Consider the following 25,901-nt stretch of genomic DNA (forward strand, 5'->3'; position numbering starts at 1 on the left):
AAAATTATGGCAGCCTATTCCAATGCTGCAGAGAAAGAAATCAAAAATGTTTCCACACTTGTTCTCATCTATTTTCTGCTTCTGGCCTTCCCAACAGGAAGCCGAACTTGATGTTGGCATTTTCGATCATGAGTGAAAGCTTCAAAAATCATCAAATAGGTAAAAGTATTTACAGAGATAAACACTCCAAAGTAATTAAGACTTTCTCAATTAAGATAGTTGCTAAACTAATTCAAACTAGATGCACCTAGCGTGAGAAGCTACCACTCCTCTTCCTCTGCCATAGGTAATGGATTCTCATTCCTTTTTAGATCCATCCCCCACCTCACTTGCCTATTCACCCTATCTGCTACCTTCTGACATCACTTGTTCTCTGGTGGCTGTTTTTGTTTCATCTGTTGAATCCTATGAAAACCTTTTCAGTAGAATGTTTATGTTCTTCCTTCAGTAAAACAAATTCCGTGTTAGTTGATCCATAATTTGTTTTTGAGATCTTGATTTATCATTTGTGATTTGATTAGTGTCATCTACATCCAAACCCAGATTGTCTGTTTTTGACTGAGTAAATATTGTGGAACATTCACACTTGTCCCATTGTGTCAGACTTATATTCCAAGCTTGTGCAGTCTGATTCATACACATTTCTGTTATAATAAGGAATTATAGCTTCTTCTTCTTCTTCCCTTTAAAAAAATGCTCAAATTCTTTTGCAAGTGAAAGTAAGAGTTATGGTGTGGAAAGAACAGATAGCAGTGATGGGTAATGTTTCTTAATTTGGAGCACGTATTTGTGTAAAGTTTGATTATGTATCGATTGATTGATTGTTTATTATTTTTTAACTAATTTTTTTTAATTGGTCTAGTGCATAGTGTACAATCAATATTGGACAGGTCAAAGAAAAGTTGCACAAATACACAGTATTAGCAAACAGTAAGCCAATTAAAATTAGCTACGTATTCTTACAATTTCAAACAGTGGAAAATCCAGGATGGAATAATGACAATATTATGAAAAGGATAGTTGTCACTCACCATATAGCTCTCTCTCTCTCACACACACACACACACACACACACACACACGACCACAATCTGGCTGCTGCGGTCGAAAGCCTTGCTGGCAGTATTTTTGTTGCGCCTATCTGTGACTCAGAATCTCTGCTGTTCTTATAATTTAATTATTAAATAACATTTTTTGTTAGAAATTCTTTTACAGAATAGAAAATGTGCTTTATTAGAAAAGCCTTTAGTTTAGTTTTAAGTATTGGATACATAGCAGTTTTTATTTCTTCTGGTATCTTATTATGTAGTATTGCACCAATGCTATTATTTTCCTCTGATAGGCTGCTGTTCTGTGGCAATTTTTATGCATATTTGATTTCTCTTTAGTACAATAGCAGTGCAAATTTCTGATCTGTAGTAGTTTGCTTGTTTTCAAGAGGTGGCCTCAAGTGGACAAGATAGGTTCATAAATAAATAAACTTGGAACATTCAGAACACCAAGCTCACTAAAATGAGATTTACAGGACTCCTTATTAAGGGCACAAATTTTTCTTAGATCTCTCTCTCTCTCTCTCTCTCTCTCTCTCTCTCTCTCTCTCTCTCTCTCTCTCTCTTTTAATCGTTTACACTGTGAGTTGAGTGTCCTCAAAAAATGATCCCATATCAAAGCACTGAGTGGAACTGCGCACAGTATGCCTGCAGTAATATTGTTTTGCTTATTAGTCTTAGAACATAGCATATAGATAAGAGTTTCCTAATTTAAATCTTGCTGAGCCCACACACACACACAAATTTTGACACTTATGTTTTATAGGGGATCATTTTTTAATTGTGCTTGAATAGACATTTGATTTTATGGAGGAAATAAATGAAAGTTTTCAAAAACTGCTTTTTCAGTACTTAAAGTGAGTTTGTTTTTGGTGAATCAGTCAAAGTCTTTTCATAGAACTTTCTGGTGTTGACTGCAAGGTTTCTGGGCTGGATCCAGTAAGCAATATGCCGGGGTCATTGGCAAACATGGTAGTTTTTTGGGGACTCACATATTCAACAGTCATTCACATAAATCAAGAAGAGTAGTCGACATAAGATTGAGCCCTGCAGTATGCAATATTGTATTGGTAATTTGCTAGAAAGGGAGGAGAAGTTGTTTCTTGTTTTATTCTTCGTATTAAATTCAAACTGAAGTGAACTTCTGCCTGCAGTTTTTTGATTACGAACACAACCAGCTATGTGCTGCGCCTCATACTCCTTATTTCTAATTTTTTTTTTTTTTTTGTAGCGTAATGTTATGGTCCATTACATTGCAGGCTCCTGACAGGTCTAGAAAAATAACTGCAGCTAGTTTATGTTGATCAAGGGATTTTACAGCACAGTCTAAGAATTCAAAAATCACTATCTGTTTGGATTTAGACTTTCTAAAACTAAATTATTCTACAGTAAGAGGAGAATATTTAAAGCCTGTCATAAGTTTTTCTAGAATTTTTGTAAAGGAATGTGACTGTGACACAGATCGGTAGTTTGATATTTTGTCTGAAGAATCTTATTTTAACAGTGGTGAAAGTTTTGCTAATTTGAGAATATCTGGAAAGACACCAGTTCCTAGAAAGAGGTTGAAAACTTTATGAAGGACACTTGAAATTGTAATGTTTTGCTAACTAGGAGTCTGTAAAAACTTAAAAGCTATCTTAACCATGTTGGCAAAAAAAAAAAAATAATGCACCAGCAAGATTCATGATACACTGGATTTATCTTTCTTTCGTGTGATGACTATTTAAACTTGGAAATTAGAGAAGGAAAGTTGCTATTCACCATATAACAGAGATGCTGAGTTGTGAGGGGCACAATAAAAAGATTCACACAATTATAGCTTTCGACCATTAAGGCCTTTGTCACCAATAGACAATTGGTGACAAGGGCCTTAATGGTGGAAAGCTGTAATTGTGTGAATCTTTTTGTTGTGCCTATCATGACTCAGTATCTTCAATATTTGAGGAGTAGCAGCTTTCCTTCTCTAGATTAGATCCAACAATGGAAAATCCAGGATGGAATGTAACAGTACGAGAGAAGGAAAGTTGCTACTCACCATATAGCTGAGATGCTGATTCGCTATAGACACAATAAGAAGATTCACACAATCATAGCTTTTGGCCATTAAGGCTTTTGTCAGCAGTAGACACACACGCACAGACACACTCACGCAAGCGCAGCTTGCACACACGTCTGCAGTCTGAGAGAGCTGTAGTTTGACTCAGCATCTCCGCTATATGGTGAGTAGCAACTTTCCTTCTCTAAATTAGAATAGATTTACTTTCATTCCTATTGATCCATAGTGAGGAGGTTCTCCAGGATGTAGAACATGTCAGAAAAACAATAATACTTGACAGATATTTGCAACTGAAACAAATAAGTTAATGGACCTTCCACAGGTCCCAAGCGGAACGATACTCATTTTTTTTAATGAACACTATATAAAAGAATCATTTTACAAACAGTAATTTACTAAGATTGCATTAATGCAATGAATTTAAAATTTTAAAAAAAGTTTTTTTTTTATTTATAAGGTAATAAGCATATAATAGAACTATTACAATACTTATTTACAATGAGCACATTACTGCACTGAAATGGTGCAGAAGTTAGATTGTACACACTCTCTCTCTCTCTCTCTCTCTCTCTCTCTCTCTCTCTCTCGCACAAAAATCAGTTGGTTCTACTGAGATATTCATCAGTGCAGTAGAAGGAGTTGGCCACCAATAAATCCCTTAGGCTTCTCTTAAACTGAATTTCGTTGGTTGTTAAGCTTTTTATGGCTGCTGACTTGTCATTGAAAATGTGTGTTCCTGAAAAAGCACACTTACAAGAGTAAGTGACTTTAAATCTTTGTGAAGATTATTCTTATTTCTAGTATTGATTTGATGAATTGAGCTGTTGGTTTGAAAAAGTGATATATTTTTAATGACAAATTTCATTAAGGAAAAAATATATTGGGAAGCAGTAGTTAGTATCCCTAGTTCTCTAAACAGGCTTCTGCAGGATGTTCTCGAGTTCACATAACGTATAACTCTTATTGCGTGTTTTTGTGCCTGGAAAACTTTAGCTTGGCTTGATGAATTACCCCAAAAAATAATCTCATATGACATTATGGAATGAAAGTAAGCATAGTACGCCAGCTTTTTCATTTTTATATCCTCTATCTGACACAATTCGCATTGCAAATAGAGATTTGTTAAGATGCTTCAGCAGTTGTGTGGTGTGCTCCTCCCAGTTGAATTTATTATCAAGCTGTAATCCCAAGAATTTAACACTGTTCACTTCTTCTATCTGCTTGTCATCATATGTTAGGCATATAATCGTGGGACACCCCTTAAGTTCTGAACTGCATGTAGTGTGTTTTTTCAAAGTTTAGTGATAAAGAAATGGCTAGGAACCAGTGATTAATGCCCACAAATATTTTATTAGCCGATCGTTCTAAGACTCCACTTGATTTGCTATTTATTGCAATGTTTGTATCATCGGCAAACAAAACAAACTTGGCATCTGGTAATGTTACTGATGAAAGGTCATTGATATACACAAGAAAGAGTAAGGGCCCTAACATGGAACTTTGAGGGACCCCACATGTAATTAGTTCCCAGTTGGACGATATCTGACACCTTAATACATGTCTCTTTCCTAATAACATCGTTTGTTTTCTGCCAGATATATAAGATTTGAACCATTTTTGCAGCATTTCCTGGTATACCACAATATTCTAATTTACTAAAAAGGATATTGTGATTTACACAGTCAAATGCCTTTGACAGATCACAAAATATACCAGTTGCCTGCAATTTTTTGTCTAATGAATTAACTACATTTTCACTGTAAGTGTAGATAGCCTTCTCAATGTCAGAACCCTTCAGAAATCCGAACTGCAACTTCGACAGTATGTTATTTGTGATAAAATGGTTATAAAGCTGATTGTACATTACCTTTTCTAAAATTTTTGAGAATGCTGGTAAAAGTGAAATTGGACGGAAATTTGATGTTATTTCTTTATCTCCCTTCTTAAACAGTGGCTTAACTTTAGCATATTTCAACCATTCAGGAAATATTCCACTGATAAATGACTGGTTACACAGATAGCCTAATATGTTACTTAACTCAGATCCACATTCTTTAATTAACTTTGTTTATATTTCATCATACACTCTAGATGTTTTTGTTTTTAAAGATTTTATGATGGACATTACTTCTGCTGGGCTAGTAAGGGTCAAATTCATATTATGGAAGTTATTTGAAATGTCTGGTCTGAGACATTCTATAGCAGCATCTACAGAACCTTAAAACCCCATCTTTTCAGTAACAATTATAAAATGATTGTTAAAAAGTTCTGCAACACAACACACATCTGTCAACAATGTATCATTTACTCTTTATGCTGTTTGTCCCTCTTCATGTCTGGTTCTACTGGTCTCCTCCTTCACTATACCGCATATTGTCTCTATTTTGTTATCTCATACGACTATCTTTTCCTTGTAATATATTTGCTTTGATGTCTGTATTACAGTCTTCAATATTTTGCAGAATTTCTTGTAATATGCTATAGCATCAACATCGGAACTGTTTCGGATTGACAGATACAGTTTTCTTTTTGTTTTACATCATACCTCTGTTCCTTCAGTAATCCATGACTTATTTGTAGACCTTGGTTAGTTTTGGGGGGAAACAGTGTTCAAATAAGGTAAGCACTTTATTAGCAAAAGTGATATTTTTCAATCATGCCATGAGCACTGTAAACATCACTCCTGTTAATATATCTGAGGAGTGTAATGAAATAATCAATTTTTGGTGTATTGATTACCCTCTTGAGCTCAGATTGCTAATCTGAGATAGCTCTCAGTTGTTAAATTCCATCCTGGATTTTCCATGTTTGATAAACTAGGAAATTTACTGAAAGTAACAGTAATAAATGTGGTACAGTAGAGTCTGACCATCCTGCTTACAGTGTTTCTGTGGACTTGTCAATGGCTCATGGTATCGCGAAATGGATCAGTAGGCAGTTGATAGGTGGTAGTTGCGGAAGTTCAGTCAGTTTTAGTATGTCAAACAGCTTGTTTTTAACTCAGTCAATAAGTGCTACTGTGCACATGTTTTATAAATTAGTGACGGTTCTTCTTACACATTAAAGTGTGTAAAACTAAATTACAGATAGAGTGAAGTGGCACTGTGGTTAGCACACTGGACTCGCATTCAGCAGGACGACAGTTCAAATGTATGTGTGTCCAGCCAACTTGATTTAAGTTTTCCATGATTTTCCTAAATCACTTCAGGCAACTATTGGGATGGTTCCTTTGAAAGAGCGTGGCACCAGTGACCTTGCTGTTTGGTTCGTTTCCCCAAATCAGAGAACCAACCTAATTTACGGTGTCAGCTAAACGTTAACACATGTCTTTAGCGGAGAAATGAAAGTACTTGTAAGGCGAGTCTCTTCAAAACATAGCAAGTGAGGTAGGGGGATTAGCATAACAAGTGTTAATGACAGAAGAAAATTTAGGAAAACTCTTGAAAGCCATATAGTGATGATTGATGATAAAAAGAACTGAAAATATGTATGACTTTGAAGAACCCTAAAAGTGAAAACTTTTCAATACTTTGTGGATGTGGTTTGAACAGGAGAGTAGAAAAATAACTCTGTTATCTGGACCAATCATTGTTTGAAAAATGAGATGGAGACAATGTAAATTGAAGTTTACGGCAAGTGAAAGGTAGCTATATGGGCAGAAAAAACTACATGGCACTCAAAATGTAGTTAATCCCAGTGAGAAGCTGTCAGCTGGCGAAACAGCTGCCAATGAATTTGTCCAAAATTTGAAAACATAGTTAAAGAGCTTAAACTGTTCACTGATCAAGTGTCTAACATTTATCAGTTTCACTTACTGCAGAACGCTCCCTACAAGAACTCTCACTGCACAAAATGAGTCAGTTGTATGTCAATGCAATACTGTAATCATGTATGTTCAGTTGTTAAACTTTCAATCGCAGTAATATCATTTTACTGTGCGGCACTTTTTTTTTAAGTGTGTGTGTTGATGTTCTCTTTCAGTTTTTTTACTGTTTTAACATGGAACAATTTTTCAGAAAGTATTTCCTGTTGAAAATTAAAGTTGTACCACATTGTACTGTGATACTACAGGTCAATGTTCCTCTGATAGTCCCACCTCTTTTTCTTCCTGACCATACTGCCAGTCCTGCAGAAGTCAGATTACTGAGTTTCTGATATAATTAATTTGTGTTTCACATTGATAAGTCTCTCTCTCTCTCTCTCTCTCTCTCTCTCTCTCTCTCTCTCTCTCTAGCACATGCGCCCGCAGGCACACACACAGCAGTGTGCACACAGTTGGTTATTTACTCTCTGTGTTATCATTTGAATTTGACATCAGTTTTAGCAACAAGCTGTTGACTTTCTATTCTGAAATTGTAGTTTGAAATCATCTTTCTACTGGAATAGATTCGTACTACAGTATTGTGATGATATATACATCTTCAGTAACATTTTGTTACTCGTTTTAGAACATAAGTTTTTGCTATTATTTTTGGGCAGAGGTTTAAAGTATTTTGTAATCCTGTAACTTGCTAACTTTATAACAAAAAATTGTCATCTGTATGGGTTAGTTGCTAATAAGACACTACTGACAGACAGGAGCTTAAACATTTTTAAAATCCTGACTGATGGAACACCATACTAAACGCTACACATCATTATAGTAAGAAGAAAAGTCAACTTTGCGTAAATGCTGGTCATAGCTGTTGGCTCAGAATGCTTTCAGTATAAAGACAGTAAATTCATGGTTACTGTAAGCTAAATACCACTTTTCCTGAGGATTCTAGTGGATGACAACTCCAGTGTAAACTATCTCATGTAACTGTGGCTAAAGACGACTATTTTTTCACAGAAGTTCTCACTGATGTAGGGTGACAGGAGGAGCCCTTCTGATACACCTCACAATATCCCTACCCTTTGTGACTTTCTTAATTTTAAATGAAATGCCACTTCTGTCTGATCTCTCTACATTTCTTTGAACTTTCATTTTCAGATAACTGACCTTAAATTTAAGCAACGAAAGTGTTTCATGTTTTTCTCATAGTTGGCCCGATGAAATCATATTGGTTACTTTGTTCATGGCATTAGACATGCATAAAAATTCATTTTTTTTTTTCAGCAAATGGTTAAAATAATTGCAACTTTGATCAGTTGTTAAATATGAATTTGATAATCCAATTTTGCTTTCAGTTCTCTTGAAGATAATCATTTTTATGTTTGTAACTGAGCTTTGGTTAGGCGTCTTTTTCTGCCCCACAGTAACATCTTCCCTCATTAAAAACTGGATATTTTGTTAAACAATTAAAATGTGAACCTTTCTTTTACAGCAAAAAGAAATGCAGATACGGAAACAGTTTAGGGAAACATGTAAAATACAAACTCGGCAGTACAAGGCGCTCAAAGCCCAAATCCTGCAAACAACGCCAAAGGATGAACAGAAGGCAGTGATAAAGAAATTAAAGGAAGAGCAGCGGCGAAAGCTTGCATTGCTAGGTGACCAGTATGAACAAAGCATAGCTGAAATGCTCCAGAAACAGTCGGTAATTATCTGGAAAAATGTTTTATATTTTACTATACAGGAAAAGTATGAAATTATTACCTACATAATACTCTAAAATTTAAATAGAAAGTGTATCTATGTTCCAGTAGATCACATGTGGCAGCCATTACTTGACGCCGATTAATTTTTCGTTATGCATGTCGTTTACAAGTGCTACTTATTAGAAAGATGTTAAGGAAGTGTGATTCCCTGGATATATGTGAATATCTGTGTTGCACTGTTTCCAAATGAACTCTGGCATACTGATGTAATTGTTTTTCTCACTGTAGAACAGATTTAAACTATTTCATACTCCACAGATATTTGCTGAAGATGTCAGTAGGCAACACACAATGAGTTCCGTGAGGTAGCAAGCAGTGTTTTTCTGTAGTGGTGGACGAAATGCAAATTACATTCTCAGGCATTGTCTTTAGCTGTTACTACCCACACTGGAGAAAGCCATGCTCAGCTCGCCTAAGCATACTGGTTCAGTACACAGTGATATCCCTATTTTACATCACCGTGGGGTCCAGACTTGAAAATCGCAAAATCGAGGAAAACATTAACGCTCCCAAAATACAAGCAAAATCAGATGTAATTGGTGTGTGTGTGTGTGTGTGTGTGTGTGTGTGTGTGTGTGTGTGTGTGTGTGTGTGTTGTAAGGGGTCCGTAGGCCCTTACTATAAGTTTGCACTCGGCACAGGTCGATAGGGCAAACAATCGATAGTGTCGGGTTGCGAGAGCGAGTGTGAGTGAAGTCAGTTCCGGGTTGCGGGCCGAGCCGTGCGGAGGCCGGAGGCCGGTTGCTGTGATACAAGGCTGACCGACAAAGGGAGTGACCATCGCCGCGGTTTAACCCCTTTGTGTTAGAATAATACGGGAAAGTGAAGAAGTATAATTACTAGAGTGATCAGTGATATTTCTGTGCCGATATTTTTGGTTTCGCGTCTACTGCGCCGGCATTATTTGGATTGCAGTGATTGAATTTGCGTGTGACAATAATGAATAACGAAGAGGCCTGTGCTGAGATTAGCCGTAATTAATTACGTATGACGAAGGCAGTGGCTGTCTCCTTTTTCTTGTGTTTTTGAGACGAATATAGGTCTTGATTAGTGAAGCTGTGTTGGCGTTCTTTTTGTCACCAGACATTTCATTATTACAGCATTAGAGAAGGGCAAAATGGAATGTAACAACTCCGCAGCAGTCCATTCCAATTGCCAGCCCCATTAGGAACACGGTCACATTAATTAATTATTATTTGGGTTGCTATCAGATCCCGATCGAGCGGGATACGTAAATCGGACTTGTTACAGTGTGTGTGTGTGTTTTATATATAATACAGGGAAACATTCCACGTGGGAAAAATATATTTAAAAACAAAGATGATGTGACTTACCATACGAAAGCGCTGGCAGGTCGATAGAAACACAAACAGACACATACATACACACAAAATTCAAGCTTTCGCAACAAACTGTTGCCTCATCAGGAAAGAGGGAAGGAGAGGGAAAGACGAAAGGAAGTGGGTTTTAAGGGAGAGGGTAAGGAGTCATTCCAATCCCGGGAGCGGAAAGACTTACCCCAAGGTAAGACGCCGGTAATCATGGGGGATTCTTCCGCAATGGTTTCCTCACATTCCACTATGTCTGCTCACAAACGTAAGTTCACTGAGTCTCAGCCACAGTCAGTTCTTCCATCGTTGCCACAGTTCCTTGTTGTTTCTCGGTCTGACGAAGGTCACGACTTCTCCACGGTCAACCCTTTCATTATTCAGAAAGGTGTCGACGCAATTGCAGGTCCTGTAAAGTCTTGTTCCAGATTACGGAATGGCACCCTGTTGTTAGAAACAGTCAGTGCCCTCCAGGCACAAAAATTGCTGCGTACCTCACTACTACACACCTTCCCTGTCCGGGTGGAACCGCACCATACTTTAAATTCCTCGCGTGGAGTCGTTTATACATGCTCCCTCGATGGATTGTCTGACGAAGAAATTCAGCACTACCTGTCTGACCAGGGCGTAACGGCTGTTCATAGAGTTATGAAAAGGGTTGAAACGAACATCATTCCAACCCGCACTGTCTTCTTGACATTTGACAAAGTTCAACTCCCATCGAAAATCAAAGCAGGCTGTGAGATGATTTCCGTTCGCCCTTACGTCCCAAACCCTACGCGTTGCTATCGGTGTCAGCGGTTCAATCACACCAGCCAGTCCTGTTCCAATCCGGCCAAATGTGTTACGTGTGGCAAGGATGCCCATGAGGGTGCTTGTCCACCTCCATCCCCTCGCTGCATCAACTGTATGGGTGACCACGCTGCTTCCTCTCGAGATTGTCCCGTTTTTAAGGACGAAAAGCTCATCCAGGAAATCAGAGTGAAGGAAAAGGTGTCGACCTTTGCTGCTCGAAAATTATTCGCCAGTTGACAGCCCACCGTGCCTCAGACAGGAAAATACAGCACTGTCCTTGCTTCTCCTCGGCCAACAAAGGAGGCGGCCACGCAGACTTGCGACCTCACCTTTAGTGCCATGGTCGTCAGATCAGCCAGCGCAAAGATCGCCCGTTCAACCTCACCACTTTCGCCTGCCCCCTCTCTGGCTCACCCTTCGTCGAGTTCTGCTAAATCTTGAGCCCACAAGTCAGACACCAAGACTTCGAAAAAAGAGCATACTCGTGAAGAGTTTTTACGTACGGCAACTTCCCAACAATCGGTTCCTCCTTCCTCTATACATCATACTTCCAAGAAGGCTACAAAGAAACCCAGTTCCTCTCCTTCTCTGCCAAGGCGTGTCCCATCTACAGCACCACCTGGCGGAAATCGCCCTCGGCCGTCTTCTGTGTCGCCGAGGCGCACTGCTGGCGGCCGATCAACCGGCCGATCGGTGGTGGCAGGAGCTGCTCCTGACCAACCTATGGATCAGGATCTTCTGCCTTCGGCTGAATGCCATTCCATGCTGTCGGTCGCAAGCTCAGAGTGATCGTTGAGTTGACAGCGACCTTGGTCACATTCCTCCATTTTCTGTTCACCCTATGTCCATTATCCACTGGAATGTCCATGGTATTCAAGCCAATCGGGATGAATTGTCGATCCTCTTACGATCCTACTCGCCGGTCATCTTCAGTCTTCAGGAAACAAAGCTGCGTCCCCATGACCGCTTTGTTCTCCCTCATTTTCAGTTGGTCCGATATGATCTCCCTTCTGTTGAAGGCACTCCAGCACATGGAGGACTCATGATTCTTCTCCATGAAACTCTCCATTATCACCCAATCCATTTAAACACTTCCTTCCAAGCTGTCGCCGTCCGTCTTTCCCTTTCCGGATACACGTTCTCTCTTTGTACTGTATACATTCCATCGTCCACACCAATGGCACGAGCGGATCTCCTTCATCTTCTTGGTCAGCTTCCACCCCCATATTTGCTGGTTGGGGACTTCAATGCCCACCACCCGCTTTGGGGATCTCCACATCCTTGTCCACGTGGCTTACTATTGCTAGACGTCTTCCACGAAGCAGATCTAGTTTGCCTCAACACTGGGGTCCCTACATTTTTGTCTGCCTCCACGACAAATTTATCTCATTTGGACCTTGCGGTCGGTACTGTTCCGCTAGCTCGGCGCTTCGAATGGTTCGCCCTTGATGATACACACTCGAGTGACAACTTTCCATGTGTCCTTAGACTGCAGCCTCAACTGCCCTACATGCGCCCGTGACGCTGGAAGTTTGCCCAAGTCGATTGGACACTTTTTTCGTCTCTAGCGACATTCGATGACCATCACTTTCCCAGCGTCGACGATGAGGTCACACATATTACCGATGTTATTCTTACAGCTGCGGAACATTCAATACCACGCACCTCCGAATTGCCCCGGCGCCCCCCAGTTCCTTGGTGGAACGAGGCATGCCGTGATGAAATACGTGAGCGGCGACGTGCTCTCCGCGTTTTCCGCCACCATCCTACTTTGGCCAACTGTATCCGCTATAAGCAGTTCCGTGCGCGATGCCGTCGTGTCATCCGCGATAGCAAGAAGGCAAGCTGGTAATTCTTTATTAGCTCATTTAACACCTTCACTCCCTCCTCGGAAGTTTGGAGTCGGCTTCGACGGTTCTCAGGCGCGCCTAGTTTCTCCCCGGTCTCTGGGCTCACTGTCGCGCATGACACATTAGTGGACCCCGTCGCAATTTCTAACTCGTTGGGTCAGCACTTTGCTGAGATTTCGAGCTCTTCAAATTACCCGCCAGCGTTTCTCCCGAAGAAACGTGCAGCGGAAGTGCGACCTCTTGCTTTCTCCTCTCAAAATCGCGAAAGCTACAATACTGTTTTCTCCTTGCGGGAACTCCAACATGCACTCTCTTCCTCACACTCCTCCGCCCCGGGACCGGATGGTATCCACGTCCAAATGTTGCTGCATTTATCAACCCATAGTCTGCGTTACCTCCTTCGCCTTTATAATCGAATTTGGACCGACAGTACTTTTCCCAGACGATGGCAGGAAGCTATCGTCGTTCCTGTTCCGAAACCTGGAAAGGACAAACATCTCCCCTCTAGCTATCACCCCATTTCTCTCACGAGTAGTGTCTGTAAGGTTTTGGAGCGTATGGTGAATTACCGTTTAGCGTGATGGCTGGAATCCCACAGTCTTTTAACACCTGCCCAATGCGGATTCCGAAAGCATCGTTCTGCAGTTGACCATCTTGTTGCTCTCTCCACTTATATCATGAACAATTTTCTCCGGAAACGCCAAACAGTAGCAATATTTTTTGATCTGGAGAGAGCATACGATACCTGTTGGAGGAAAGGCATCCTCCGCATACTGTTCTCTTGGGGCTTTCGAGGTCGGCTGCCCCTTTTTCTTCACGAATTTATGGCAGAGCGCACATTTAGGGTGAGGGTGAACACTACTCTCTCCCGTACTTTCTCCCAAGAAAACGGGGTACCCCAGGGCTCCGTGCTGAGTGTTGTACTGTTTGCCATTGCCATAAATCCAATTATGGATTGTCTCCTTCCTGATGTCTCGGGCTCCCTCTTTGTGGACGATTTTACGATCTACTACAGCTCTCAACGGACCAACCTTCTTGAACGACGTCTTCAAGGATGTCTCGATCGTCTCCACTCTTGGAGCATCGAAACCGGCTTCCGTTTTTCTCCCAGTAAGACCGTTTGCGTTAATTTTTGGCGACATAAGGAGTTTCTTCCGCCCTCCTTACATCTAGGTCCTGTCAACCTTCCGTTTTCAGACGTCGCTAAATTCTTGGGTCTTATGTTTGTCAGAAAACTGTGCTGGTCCTCCCACGTTTCCTATCTTTCGGCTCACTGTCTGCGATCCCACAACACCCTCCGTGTCCTGAATGGTACCTCCTGGGGAGCGGACCGAGTGGTCCTTCTCCACCTATATCGCGCCTTAGTGCGCTCGAAATTGGACTATGGAAGCATAGTCTACTCCTCTGCTCGGCCGTCTCTTCTTCGGCGTCTCGACTCTATCCACCACCGTGGATTACGTTTAGTGTCTGGAGCTTTTTACACCAGCCCTGTGGAAAGCCTTTACGCTGAGACTGCTGAACCTCCGCTGTCCAATCGGCGAGCAGTCCTTCTGAGTTGTTATGCTAGCCATCTGTCTTCCATGCCCGTTAATCCAGCCCATGTAATTTTTTTCGACGCCTCCTTTGATGTAGGGTATGCAGGCCGCCCTTCCTCCCTACTGCCACCGGGAGTCCGCTTCTGTCAACTGCTCCATTCTCTTTCCTTCCGCTTTCCTAAAACCTTCTTGACAACTTGGGGTACAGCACCGCCTTGGCTCCGTCCCCAGATCTGCCTGCTCCGTGACCTTTGTCAATTTCCCAAGGATGGTACCCCTTCACTTGTTTATCGCCGGGCATTTGCTGCTCTATGTGCACAAATGACGGACGCCACATTTATTTACACCGACGGCTCGAAAACATCGTTAGGTGTAGAGAGTGCCTGTATTGTTGGCGACACCCCAAATCACTTTAGGCTTCCCGTCCAGTGTTCGGTTTATACTGCGGCTGTCCACTACATCCACCGCCATCAGCGGATACAGTGCGTTATCTGCTCAGATTCTCTCAGCTCTCTCCTCAGTCTCCAGGCTCTTTATCCTGTGCACCCTCTGGTCCACCGGATTCAGGACTGTCTGCGCTTGCTCCACCTGGGGGGCGTCTCGGTGGCGTTTCTCTGGCTCCCGGGACACGTTGGTATCTGTGGAAATGAGGCGGCCGATATTGCAGCCAAAGCTGCAGTCTCTCTTCCTCGACCAGCTATTCAATCGATTCCCTTCGCTGATCTACGGAGCGTTTTATGTCGACGTGTTGTTCATTTATGGCACATGCATTGGTCGACACTTTCCAATAATAAATTGCGGGACATGAAAGCTCTTCCTTGTGCTTGGACCTCTTCCTCCCGAACGCGTTGTCGGGAGGAGGTAATTTTAACTAGACTCCGGATAGGGCACTGTCTTTTTAGCCATCGACATCTTTTAAGCGACGATCCTCCCCCACTCTGTCCCCACTGCTCTCAGCTGTGGACGGTAAGACACCTTTTAATTGAGTGCCCCTATTTTAATCCGTTACGCTCCCGTCTACAGCTTTCCCCTGATATATCGTCGATTTTAGCAGATGACACGCGCTCAGCCGACCGCGTTCTCAAGTTTATTAGTGCCAGTGAAATGACGTCAGTAATTTGAAGCCTTTTTTGGGGACAACCAACCCCTTTCTGTAGTGGATTTTTAAGCCTTCCTTCTGCTTTTAGTTTCTCCAATTTTATGACTTTCGTTCCCCTTGCTGCTGGTTTTCAATTTCAGCTTTTTACTGTTTCCTAAGTCACGGACCGGGCGCTAATGACCATAGAAGTTTTGCGCCCAAAAACCAAAACAAAATCAAAAAAAAAAAAACTGTGCCAGGATGTGCTGGCCGTGCACCAAGGCATGTTTAACCACTGGGTGATCTTCATTACCAACAAACACTGTCTGCCTGTGTCCATTCATGCGAATGGACAGTTTGTTGCTGGTCATTCCCACATAGAATGCGTCACAGTGTAGGCAGGTCAGTTGGTAAATCACGTGGGTGCTTTCACACGTGGCTCTGCCTTTGATCGTGTACACCTTCCGGGTTACAGGACTGGAGTAGGTGGTGGTGGGATGGTGCATGGGACAGGTTTTACACCGTGGGCGGTTACAAGGGTAGGAGCCAGAGGGTAGGGAAGGTGGTTTGGGGATTTCATTGGGATGAACTAACAGGTTACGAAGGTTAGGTGGACGGCGGAAAGACACTCTTGGTGGAGTGAGGAGGATTTCATGAAGGATGGATTTCATTTCATGGCAGGATTTGAGGAAGTCGTATCCCTGCTGGAGAGCCACATTCAGAGTCTGGCCCAGTCCCGGAAAGTATCCTGTCACAAGTGGGGCACTTTTGTGGTTCTTCTGTGGGAGGTTCTGGGTTTGAGGGGATGAGGAAGTGGCTCTGGTTATTTGCTTCTGTACCAGGTTGGGAGGGTAGTTGCGGGATGCGAAAGCTGTTGTCAGGTTGTTGGTGTAATGGTTCAGGGATTCCGGACTGGAGCAGATTCGTTTGCCACGAAGACCTAGGCTGTAGGGAAGGGACCATTTGATGTGGAATGGGTGGCAGCTGTCATAATGGAGGTACTGTTGCTTGTTGGTGGGTTTGATGTGGACAGACGTGTGAAGCTGGCCATTGGACAGATTGAGGTCAACGTCAAGGAAAGTGTGTATATGTGTGTGTGTGTGTGTGTGTGTGTGTGTGTGTGTGTGCGTGCGTGTGTGTGTGTGTATGATTAAAAATCATAATCCTCACCAATGCGTTGTATAAAATCTGCATAAGTGAATGAAATTAAATGTACAATACAGTATTTATACAGTAATTTGTAGTAATGAATTTTGTTGGTTCTTAAAAGTTGACAGATGTTCAACATCAAGAAAAAACTTTTCAAAAAATTGAAATAGGTATATGTGTACAAGATAATCGAACTACTTTCTGATATGATATGAGCACAAATTTTACGTCAAAACACGCATTTTTGAGACATATTTTCTTTGTGTTCACCCAGAACAAAAATTAATGAACATAGTGAATTAAACTGTAAACTCAAGTACAGTGAAATGTGTCTGAAACTAACATCGAGATGTGTGTGTGTGTGTTTTCCTTCTGTAGCCAATGGTAGACTTAAAGCCATGTACACACTAAGATTGAAATGTGTTTCCAGCTGTTTGATGTGGACACCATTTGAAAACATCTTTCAAAACATCTTTCAAATCTGTCCGTAGCAATGTCCATACAGATCAAAGGAAACGTGTTTCAGGCCAGCTACAGTATGTCACTGCTGCATGGCAAAAGTGTATGTTTACATGTCACACACTGTCTCATCTGTTGTACAGAATTATTAGGTGTTTTGTTTTCTCTTGCTGTATTAAGTTTTTCCACTTGATTAAAAAAAAAAAAAAAAAAAAAAAAAAAAAAAAATTAAATATCACACAGTGGACGAAGCAGCAGACAGTTCAGTTGTTATTGTTGTACCAGGCTGACAGCTGCTTGTGGAATATATGACGCAAGCAGTGCAAGAACAGCAATGAAACAAGACACTCTGCACAAAAACTGCTGTTGCATTTGGTAGAATACTGAGAAATACTGTGTAGAAAAGAAAATAAGGTCATTTGTTGTGACTTTTTTCAAAATGTGAAATAAATGCTCAAGGCTCTGAAATGAATCTCCTGTTGACAAAAAAATAAAACTAACAGCTTGTCTGGTTTCAATTGCTTTTCTGAAATTTGTATCTTTTTTAGCTATCTTCTGTGGTGTCACCACCAGACACCACACTTGCTAGGTGGTAGCCTTTAAATTGGCCGCGGTCCGTTAGTATACGTCGGACTCGCGTGTCGCCACTATAAGTGATTGCAGACAGAGTGCCGCCACACAGCAGGTCTCGTCTAGAGACTCCCTAGCACTCTCCCCAGTTGTACAGCTGACTTTGCTAGCAATGGTTCACTGTCTACATACGCTCTCATTTGCCGAGACGACAGTTTAGCATAGCCTTCAGCTACGTCATTTGCTACGAACTAGCAAGGCGCCATATTCAGTTACTAACAGATAATATTTTGAATCATGTACCGTTATGAGCGACGTTCATCATTAATGGATTAAAGTTAAGTATCAAACTAATTACGTCCGCTTTCTGAATTCTCATTCCTTGTCATGTTCCAGACCTCACGTCAGTATATTTCTTCCCTCTTCATGACAGCCTGCGTGAGCTAAAATGCGTGCATTTCGGCCTCTACTAGTAACACGGTGTTGGCTCTTCTGCCAACCCAACATCTTCCATATTCAGTTCCCATATGTAGCAAGTTTTCCCCACCAGTTCTTCTTCAGTATGTTTTTGCTCACCAAAGATGATGGCTGTATGCAAACCAACAAATCCATTTTATACAACTAAATCTGATTTTCTCAACCATTAACCAATTACTATACAAACTCTCCATAAAAAATATCGTAGTTTTAAAAACAATTGCTAAATTCTTTGATAAATGCTGCTTTATTCTGTAAAACTACAAAACACTGAGAGATGCTTATGGCCTTCAGGTCCTTCAGCTCACAAGTCACAATAAATATATATAAAAAATAGAATGGATTACAACAACATCACTAGTGAGCTTTCGACTTTTGCGAGCGCTTGTGAACAACTCTCTGTGTGAACTGTGTGCACTTCAATTATTCATTTCCTTCGTAGTGTGTGACGTATCAGCACAGTATGCCATTTCAAAGCAGTGGAGCATTGAGAGTATCATATCATGGATCATCACACTTATCATTAAATATCAAGTAACAAAGTATCAATGATGTAAGCTTCAAGAGATTTTATGATAACTAATGCACAATACAAAATTCAGATGGATAAGCTGTAGCGTACTGGATAAAATCATGATTTGGTGTCGCATCTCACTGCATGCCAATATTTTTTTCAACTTAGTGTTATCAAGTTAGTTATGATTGTAATACAGTATGTTCTGCAATATTCAGTGTTGTTAAAAATTACTATCTGGTTAGAGAATGGAGGACGAAATAAATATTTGGCTGTTTATTTCCAAATGTATGGTGATTTCTGAGTGTGAGTGTGTGGTTACGCAGAAACCTAAGAGGGCAGCTTACATTCCTGCAAGTGAAGTGAGCAGCAATAAAATTCATATTGTTTCTTCTCACAAATACTTCATTGTTTATTTCCTAATATGTGACGATTTTTGAGTGTGGGGCTAGGCAGGAACCTAAGAGGATTGCTTAAAGTGCAAAGATAAGCAATAATATTCATGTTCTTCCTTGTCACAAATATTTCGCATGTTGCGGAACCACAAACATGTTCCCCAGAGAGTTCTTGATACAACTGAGGTTCTCCTGTCGCTAACATCCATTAACATCAACTTGACACTATAGAATCAACAAATCCATAGCCTCATTCCTGGTCGCCTTCACAGCCCCACCATGTCACGATTATTCAATTTCTGCAAAAAGTACTGTGAAACATACCCAACATCATTGCTCCATGAAGCTAAACATTGCAAGTTGTGTTCGTAACACCGATCGTGGATTGTGTCAGCATTTCCTCCCTCAAGTCCCTCCTCTCTGCAACAGCCTGAAATAGTCCGTTAACTCTGCCATCACTCATGGTGCGAGCCGTCTGTCTATTGTGCCACGTGTAACTCATTTAGTCACATCAGGTGGCAGTAGGAAGAAAACGGGACAAATTCAAGTGAGACTTTGAGTAAGAACATAGAATCGAGTAAACTTTACCAGAAGGAAATGTAAAAACTGGGAAATTTTGGCATTGATCTTACGGGTTTTTTCACAGGGGCCATAAAGTAAAACTGAAGTTCCATCGTAACTACAGCCTTGGCTAAATGTTGGCCATGATAATTTGTAAATGGAAACTTGCCAAAAAGTTCATAGAATATTAGTTCCACATATGGTTATCTGTGCCTAAAGAAATTACTGAGTGGAGATCTGTTTTGAACTGCAAATCCCTCAGGGCTACAATTTGCTAGATACCATCATCTTCAGCTAGGACATGTAGTGCAGCACCTCAAAGCTAAAGGGCAAATGACAGTGGATGGAAAATGTCGTGCCATTTTTTTAAAAAAGTAGGGGAATCACCATCTGTGATGTGCAATTTTTTTTTTAGGAAATGAGCAATATTTTGGTATTACCTGTGGCCATGAAACCTGTAAATTCAGAACACAATAATATCGTGCTAACTAAAATGAAACGCCAAATTTTGAGGATCAGGCCATTGAAGAGGAGAATTTCTTGGCTGCAACCTGAGAGTGCCAGACTATATACCTGTTTTATCATCACAGAGCATTTGATTTCACTGTCCTTCTATATCTACCATTTACCATCCTCATCTGTTTAGAAATTTGGAAGGCGTCTGGCAAAATTTGCTAGAGGGGAATTGACTTAACTGCTCCAAGAATTTGGCTTCCTCTGGTGCTGAAGTGCTGCATTAAATCTCATCATCTTCATCACATGCAAGTATGCAAGAAATCACGGAGTCATGGGTTCAGTTCCCATTTGTGTAGGGGTTTCTTCTTTGCCCAGGGACTGGATGTTTGTGTTGTCCTCATCATTTTACCATTATTCAGGAAAAGTGGAATGCCTGAACTGTGAAAAGATTGGGATTTTGGGTGGGTACTGATAACTGCACTTGAGTGCCCCACTAACCAAGTATCATCATCATCATCATCATCATCATCATCATCATCTGCATACAAATTGCTAACTGAACCTTGTTTTGTTTAGTTGTGGTATATTGCATTCTCTGTATCTCAAAATAGTTGGCATGTAAGTTTAAGAGGAAGTATTGCAGTCAGAACAACTTTCATACATTTTATTTTAATGTTAGTGGGATACCATATACTGTTCTTCAGACATGCATTCACAACAGAAGAACTTGGAAACATTAAACAAAACTCATCTGTAAATTTCAAATAAGGTGAGTAAATTTGTTGTGTAACATGCTTCCTAGATGTTAATCTCTACCTTTCAGATGGCTCCATAAATACATCTGTCCATATCAACTGTGCCAACCACCAATAGTACCTCCACTTTGACAGCTGTCATGCATTCCATGTCAAAAAGTTTGACATACAGCCTCACCATCTGTGAATGCCACATCTGCAGGGGAGAGCAGTCGAAATATACTGGTAACCTTACCAGTTTCTCTTCTGATAGGTAATATCCCATCTGGCTGATCTGTAAACAAGTCTCCCATGCCACCTGCTGCTCTGACACCAGTAAACCTGTTGACCAGCCACTGACCAGCACCCCTGTGATCGTCCAGTAGCACCTTTCCTTGAAAAGCTCAACCCCATCCTTCACCAGGGCTTCGATACCTCACTTCATGCTCTAAGATGAGGGCTACCGTATGCAAAATCCTACCCACATCCCCCAAAGTAGTGTATCACCACCCACACCCTACAGAATATCCTTGTCCATCCTTATTCAAATGTTACTTTCAGTCCTGCACCCCCTTGTGTTGTTCGCCGATGCAAAACCTGTCCTGTACACCCATCCTCCATTTCCTACCACAGCCCAATCACAGGCATTTCCTGCCAAATAAAATGCAAGGCCACGCATGAAAGCAGCAATGTTATATATTAGCTATGGAGTAATTGGTGCACAGCATTCTATGTGGGCATGACAAGTAACAAGCTGTCTATGTGCACAAATGGTCACTGCCAAACTGCAAACTCGACTGTCCAGTTGCTGAACATGGTGCACACCAAAACACAAATGACTTCAACAGCTGCTTCACTATGCGAGTCATTTGGATACTATCTTCCAGTGGAAAACTCTCCAACACAGCCTTCATTCTTACAGTCCCCCTGGTCTAAACCTGCCTCACTTCTTCTTTTCCTACTCCCTTTGTCCATACCACTCCTTCTCTGTCCAAGTAGGGCACTGACTTCTCCCACTAACCTTTATTTCCCCATGCAGTGGGAGCTGGATTGTGCATTGTTTGCAGCTCATGACACATTCCCTGGTCATGACAGGCTCCATTACAGTAAGCTGCAACACCTCGCAAGGCGAAGCAAAGATATCCTCCTCGCACTTTTTAATGCCATTTGGGCATCGGGTCACTTTCCTGATTCATGGAGTGAGGCAATTTTAATTCCTCTTTTAAAACCTGGAAAAGACTGTACAATCATAAGTAGTTACCGTAGTGTTGCCCTAACTAGCTGCTTGGGAAACACCTTGGAGCAGATGGTCAACTGCTGCCTTCTCTGGATTTTAGAATCCAGGCAACTCTGTCACTTTCATTGTGGTTCAGGAGGTATCTCTTCACCTTTGATAACCATGCCCTCCTGGAGGCAGCTATACAACAGGCTTTCCTACACCGGCTTCACCTTTTAGGTATATTTTTTGACATTGAGAAGGCCTACGATACTACTTGGAGGCATCTTATGCTCGACCAGCTTCACGGATGGGGTTTTTGTGTTTGTCTTCCCATTTTTATTCAGTCCTTCCTCGTGGCACGATATTTTAGATACCATGTTGATGATGTTCTGTCTGATCAGTTTGTGCTGGAGAACAGTGTCCTTCAAGGGAGCAAGTGTGACTGTCTTTGCCATAGATATTAACAGCATTACGTCCATAGTGAAAAGTCCTGTCCAGTGTTCTTTGGTGTGAATGATTTCTGTGCGTTTTGCTCTTCTTCAAGCCTCGCAGTAACAACGTGTCAGTTGCAACTAACTCTTCAACATTTGGATGAATGGGTGCAGAAGAGCGGTTTTAAGTCTTCCACTGAGAAGTCTGTGTGTGTGTGTGTGTGTGTGTGTGTGTGTGTGTGTGTGTGTGTGTGTGTGTTCTTTTTAACAACTTTCGTTCCATTTTAATCTTTCCTGAGTTGAGGATGAGGGGCACTGTCCTTACTTTTAAAGACAGAGTGGGGTTTCTGGGCCTCATGAAGAGATTTTGTTTGCCACTGGGGCGTTCAGAACAAGCCCCATACCAAGCGTCTTTGCAGGAGCTGGTGAACAGCCACTCCACATCAGGCAACTGCTACTTACGCTGCACCAGGTGTATAAAACACTGTCCACAGCTTAAATACCCCCCCTACCATACAGTTGCTCAGGCTTCACTAGAAAGGCTATTTTGTAACTGGCAACAGACAACGGGGCCCTGTGGGATTCATCTACATGATTGCCTTCTTGAGATGGGTGTGGCTGGTCTTCATGTTTTATATCACGGTGGGAGCAGATTTCCACCTTGGCTTCTCCGGAGGTCCAGACTAATTTAAAGACAGATCATAAGTCAGATTTTATATTTCAATCTCTGGTTTTTAATATTTTAAAGAGGCATCAGTTTCACAATAGTGTACACTGATAGCTCCAAACAAGGGAATCCTGTATCCAGCTGAGTAGTTGGTGTGGACGATATATGCCCAATTGTACTTGCTCCGACGACAGGGTAGGCAGGTGTCTGTATACTGGGTGATATGTCATGTAGGGACAGGGGGAAATGAACAGGCCAATCGGGTTGCCAAGGAGCCCTGTAGAGGACAGGACATGGCATAGTGTCGGAGTCCCTTACAGTCTGTTATTTCTGCACTACGCAGGAAGTGCATGCAGTTGTGGGATGAGGAATGGTTGGCGGTGATGGCCATTAAGCTGCGGTAGGTGAAGTCAACAACCTGGCCGTGGTGTTCCTCCTGCCAGTTGCTCAGGTGGGATGAAGTGACCCCTCACATGTCTTAGAATTGAGCACTGCCCTCTCACACATAGCTTTTTACTTCGGCAAGAGTATCCCCTGTTTTGTGATGCTTGTGGTATGCAGATCTCTGCCATATTTTAATGGAGTGCATTTTATACTGTGATTCAATTTTAGCTTATGATGAGACGAGTGTGACTCAGGTTTTAAAGTTTTGTGATGTGTTTGGACTCTGTCCTAAATTTGTAGGCTGGAGATTTTAGTGTGTTGCAGAGTGGCAGGCTTCTCCTTTCTTTATTCTTGAGATCAACCAGTCACATCCATCTGCCATATTGTTTTAGCGCCTTATACCACTTTCTCCCTGTGCCGTTAATGTTTTACTACTGACGCAATACTTCGTTCCATGATTCTGTGTAGGTACACACACAGTTTTCCAACTTTTGTTACCTGTGTTTTATGTTTTACATGCTGTTTTATCTTCCTGTTTTGTGTATTTTACTGACACACATCTCAATCTGTTTTTGTCCCCCCCCCCCCCCCCCTCTCTCTCTCTCTCTCTCTCTCTCTCTCTCTCTCTCTCTCTCTCTCTCTCTCTCTCTCTCTCCCCCCCTCCCTCTCTCCCTCTCTCCCTCCCCCCCCCTTACTCCTTTTCAACCCCTCTATCTTCTCTCTCCCCTCCTTTTGTTCATCTTCACCATTCTCTGTCTTTTTCTTCCTTGCCTTTTTGCCTCTTCAGTTCAGTCCCTCTTCGTCTTCCTGAATCTATTGTTGTACCCTCTGTATTTTTTTCATCTTGTTGTGTGGTCACAAAGTCATCTGTCCAAAGACTTCTCTCTTTCCTGCTACCCCTCCTTGCTTCATTCCCTACTGCCTCCTTATCTCTGACAACTGCTTTCACGACTACAGTGTCAATAATTAGTCTCGCTGTGACCATGGAAGAGTGCATTCGGATGTTTGGTTCTGTGTGAGAATATGTGTACTTTTGCAGGAAAAAGAGCTATCGCTCAAAAGCTAGCATGACTGTTGTCTTCTTTTGTATGTTACTACGCTCCATGCGTCTAATCATTATAGGTGAGTGGCTGCCTTTACCTTAACTTGTCAAGTGGGTAGTTCGCATGCGCATGCCTCTTCCTCAGTGGGTAATGAGTGCCAGCGCACACTGGTACAGTGGTGCCGTGTACTTCTCTCACACAGAAAAGTTTTTGTTTTCAGATTTAAAGTCATATTGGGTGGGCATGAATAAAGTATATTTAAGAAGGTAATGAAAATTTTTTCGCCATTTTGCAAGTTGTTTTCAGTGTCCAACATTTTAACGCAAGGTGCTGCACGCAGGAAAACTCTGCATTCTGCACACCAGTATGTCATTTGTTTGTAAAAGCCTTTTCTCGTGCACACCACACACCTCTTTGTTGGTCTTCTCTTTATTGTGGGTGACAGGTGGTCTGGAAAATGCCTGTCTGTAAGGTGTGTTGCTTTCGGTGTCCTTGGTGTCCTTCCTACTGAGGGCCTTTGTTGTGGTGAAGATACGGCCAACTGTTAGCCAAAACTAATATAAAGCTCATTCTACTTTGTTCACCACCATGACGCTTATCCAGAACATATGCATTGAAGCATGCAGCATCCAACAAGTGGCACAAAAGCTTCTGATAATATTTTTTTAGCCTGCTTCTAGTTGTGTTATAGCTGTGCAACTGAGATTCGCACCTATCCACACCTTTCGTGTTCTTGTTGTCAATGACAACGCGTGGCTTTTCAACAATCCCCTCCTTTGAATTTGCAGTGATAAGTGTAACATCATGGAAGGTGCTGATCATAACATCGTTTCTTTTGTCCTTTCATTTCATTACCATATGCTTGCTTCTGTACCCTGATATGTACTCCCCTTTCTTCAGTTTTTCCTTTTTTACAATTTCAAGGAACCCCTTTCTGTCTTGTTGCATTGTGCCGACAATGTCAGTGTTATTGTTGGCTAGTTTGTCTACCAAATCTGGGATTTACCAGTTGTCAAGATAAATTCAGTGACCTATCCCAAGTAGATCATGTGCTAGCTCAAAAACAATTCAAGAGATTATTGTTTACTGTGAACAGTGGCTACCATAATTAGTGTCCTTTCCAGTGAAAAAATAATGTCCCACACATTCCCGCAGCTGCTTCCGCAGAGTTCGCTTAATTTGAGGCCAAATCTGCTGCATTTTGATAGAATGAATTGCCTCCATCCAAGCTGTCCTTCTAAAGCAACAACTATTCATAAACGGTGATGTTCCTTTCTGGCATGTATACAGATCTGAATTTATGCCGCAGCTTCTCCATAATCAGATGAATTTTGAATAGTTTTCTCTGAGGTGCCTAGTGGATCATATGAGGTATTGTCAACAAAGTGGAGGAATTTCAATAAAAGATGAAACCGCTTTTCACTCACCAGTTTTCTGAAAAAAGGTGTGTCAAGTGATTCTCTCTTTGGAAAATACATCTTGTGTGAACAATTGCTTGAAGTATGAGCATTCCAATCAGTGTTTTTACCTCATCCCTTGTAGCATCCTGCCAGCTGCAATACCTGAAGCATG

At 41.6% G+C, this 25,901-nt stretch overlaps 1 protein-coding gene across 3 annotated transcripts in view; it reads left to right on the plus strand.

Annotated features, from left to right (window-relative positions):
* The window catches only part of LOC126418541 (serine/threonine-protein kinase Tao), a 206,268-nt gene that overhangs the window by 145,403 nt on the left and 34,964 nt on the right, over window positions 1-25,901 (plus strand). For all 3 annotated transcript variants that reach the window (XM_050085353.1, XM_050085354.1, XM_050085355.1), the window contains one exon: window positions 8,411-8,623. In XM_050085353.1, coding sequence (XP_049941310.1) covers window positions 8,411-8,623 — 213 coding nt within the window. The remainder of the gene's footprint in view (window positions 1-8,410; window positions 8,624-25,901) is intronic.

Source organism: Schistocerca serialis, chromosome 9 (assembly GCF_023864345.2).
Source record: "Schistocerca serialis cubense isolate TAMUIC-IGC-003099 chromosome 9, iqSchSeri2.2, whole genome shotgun sequence".
NCBI classification, from domain to species: Eukaryota; Metazoa; Arthropoda; class Insecta; order Orthoptera; family Acrididae; genus Schistocerca; species Schistocerca serialis.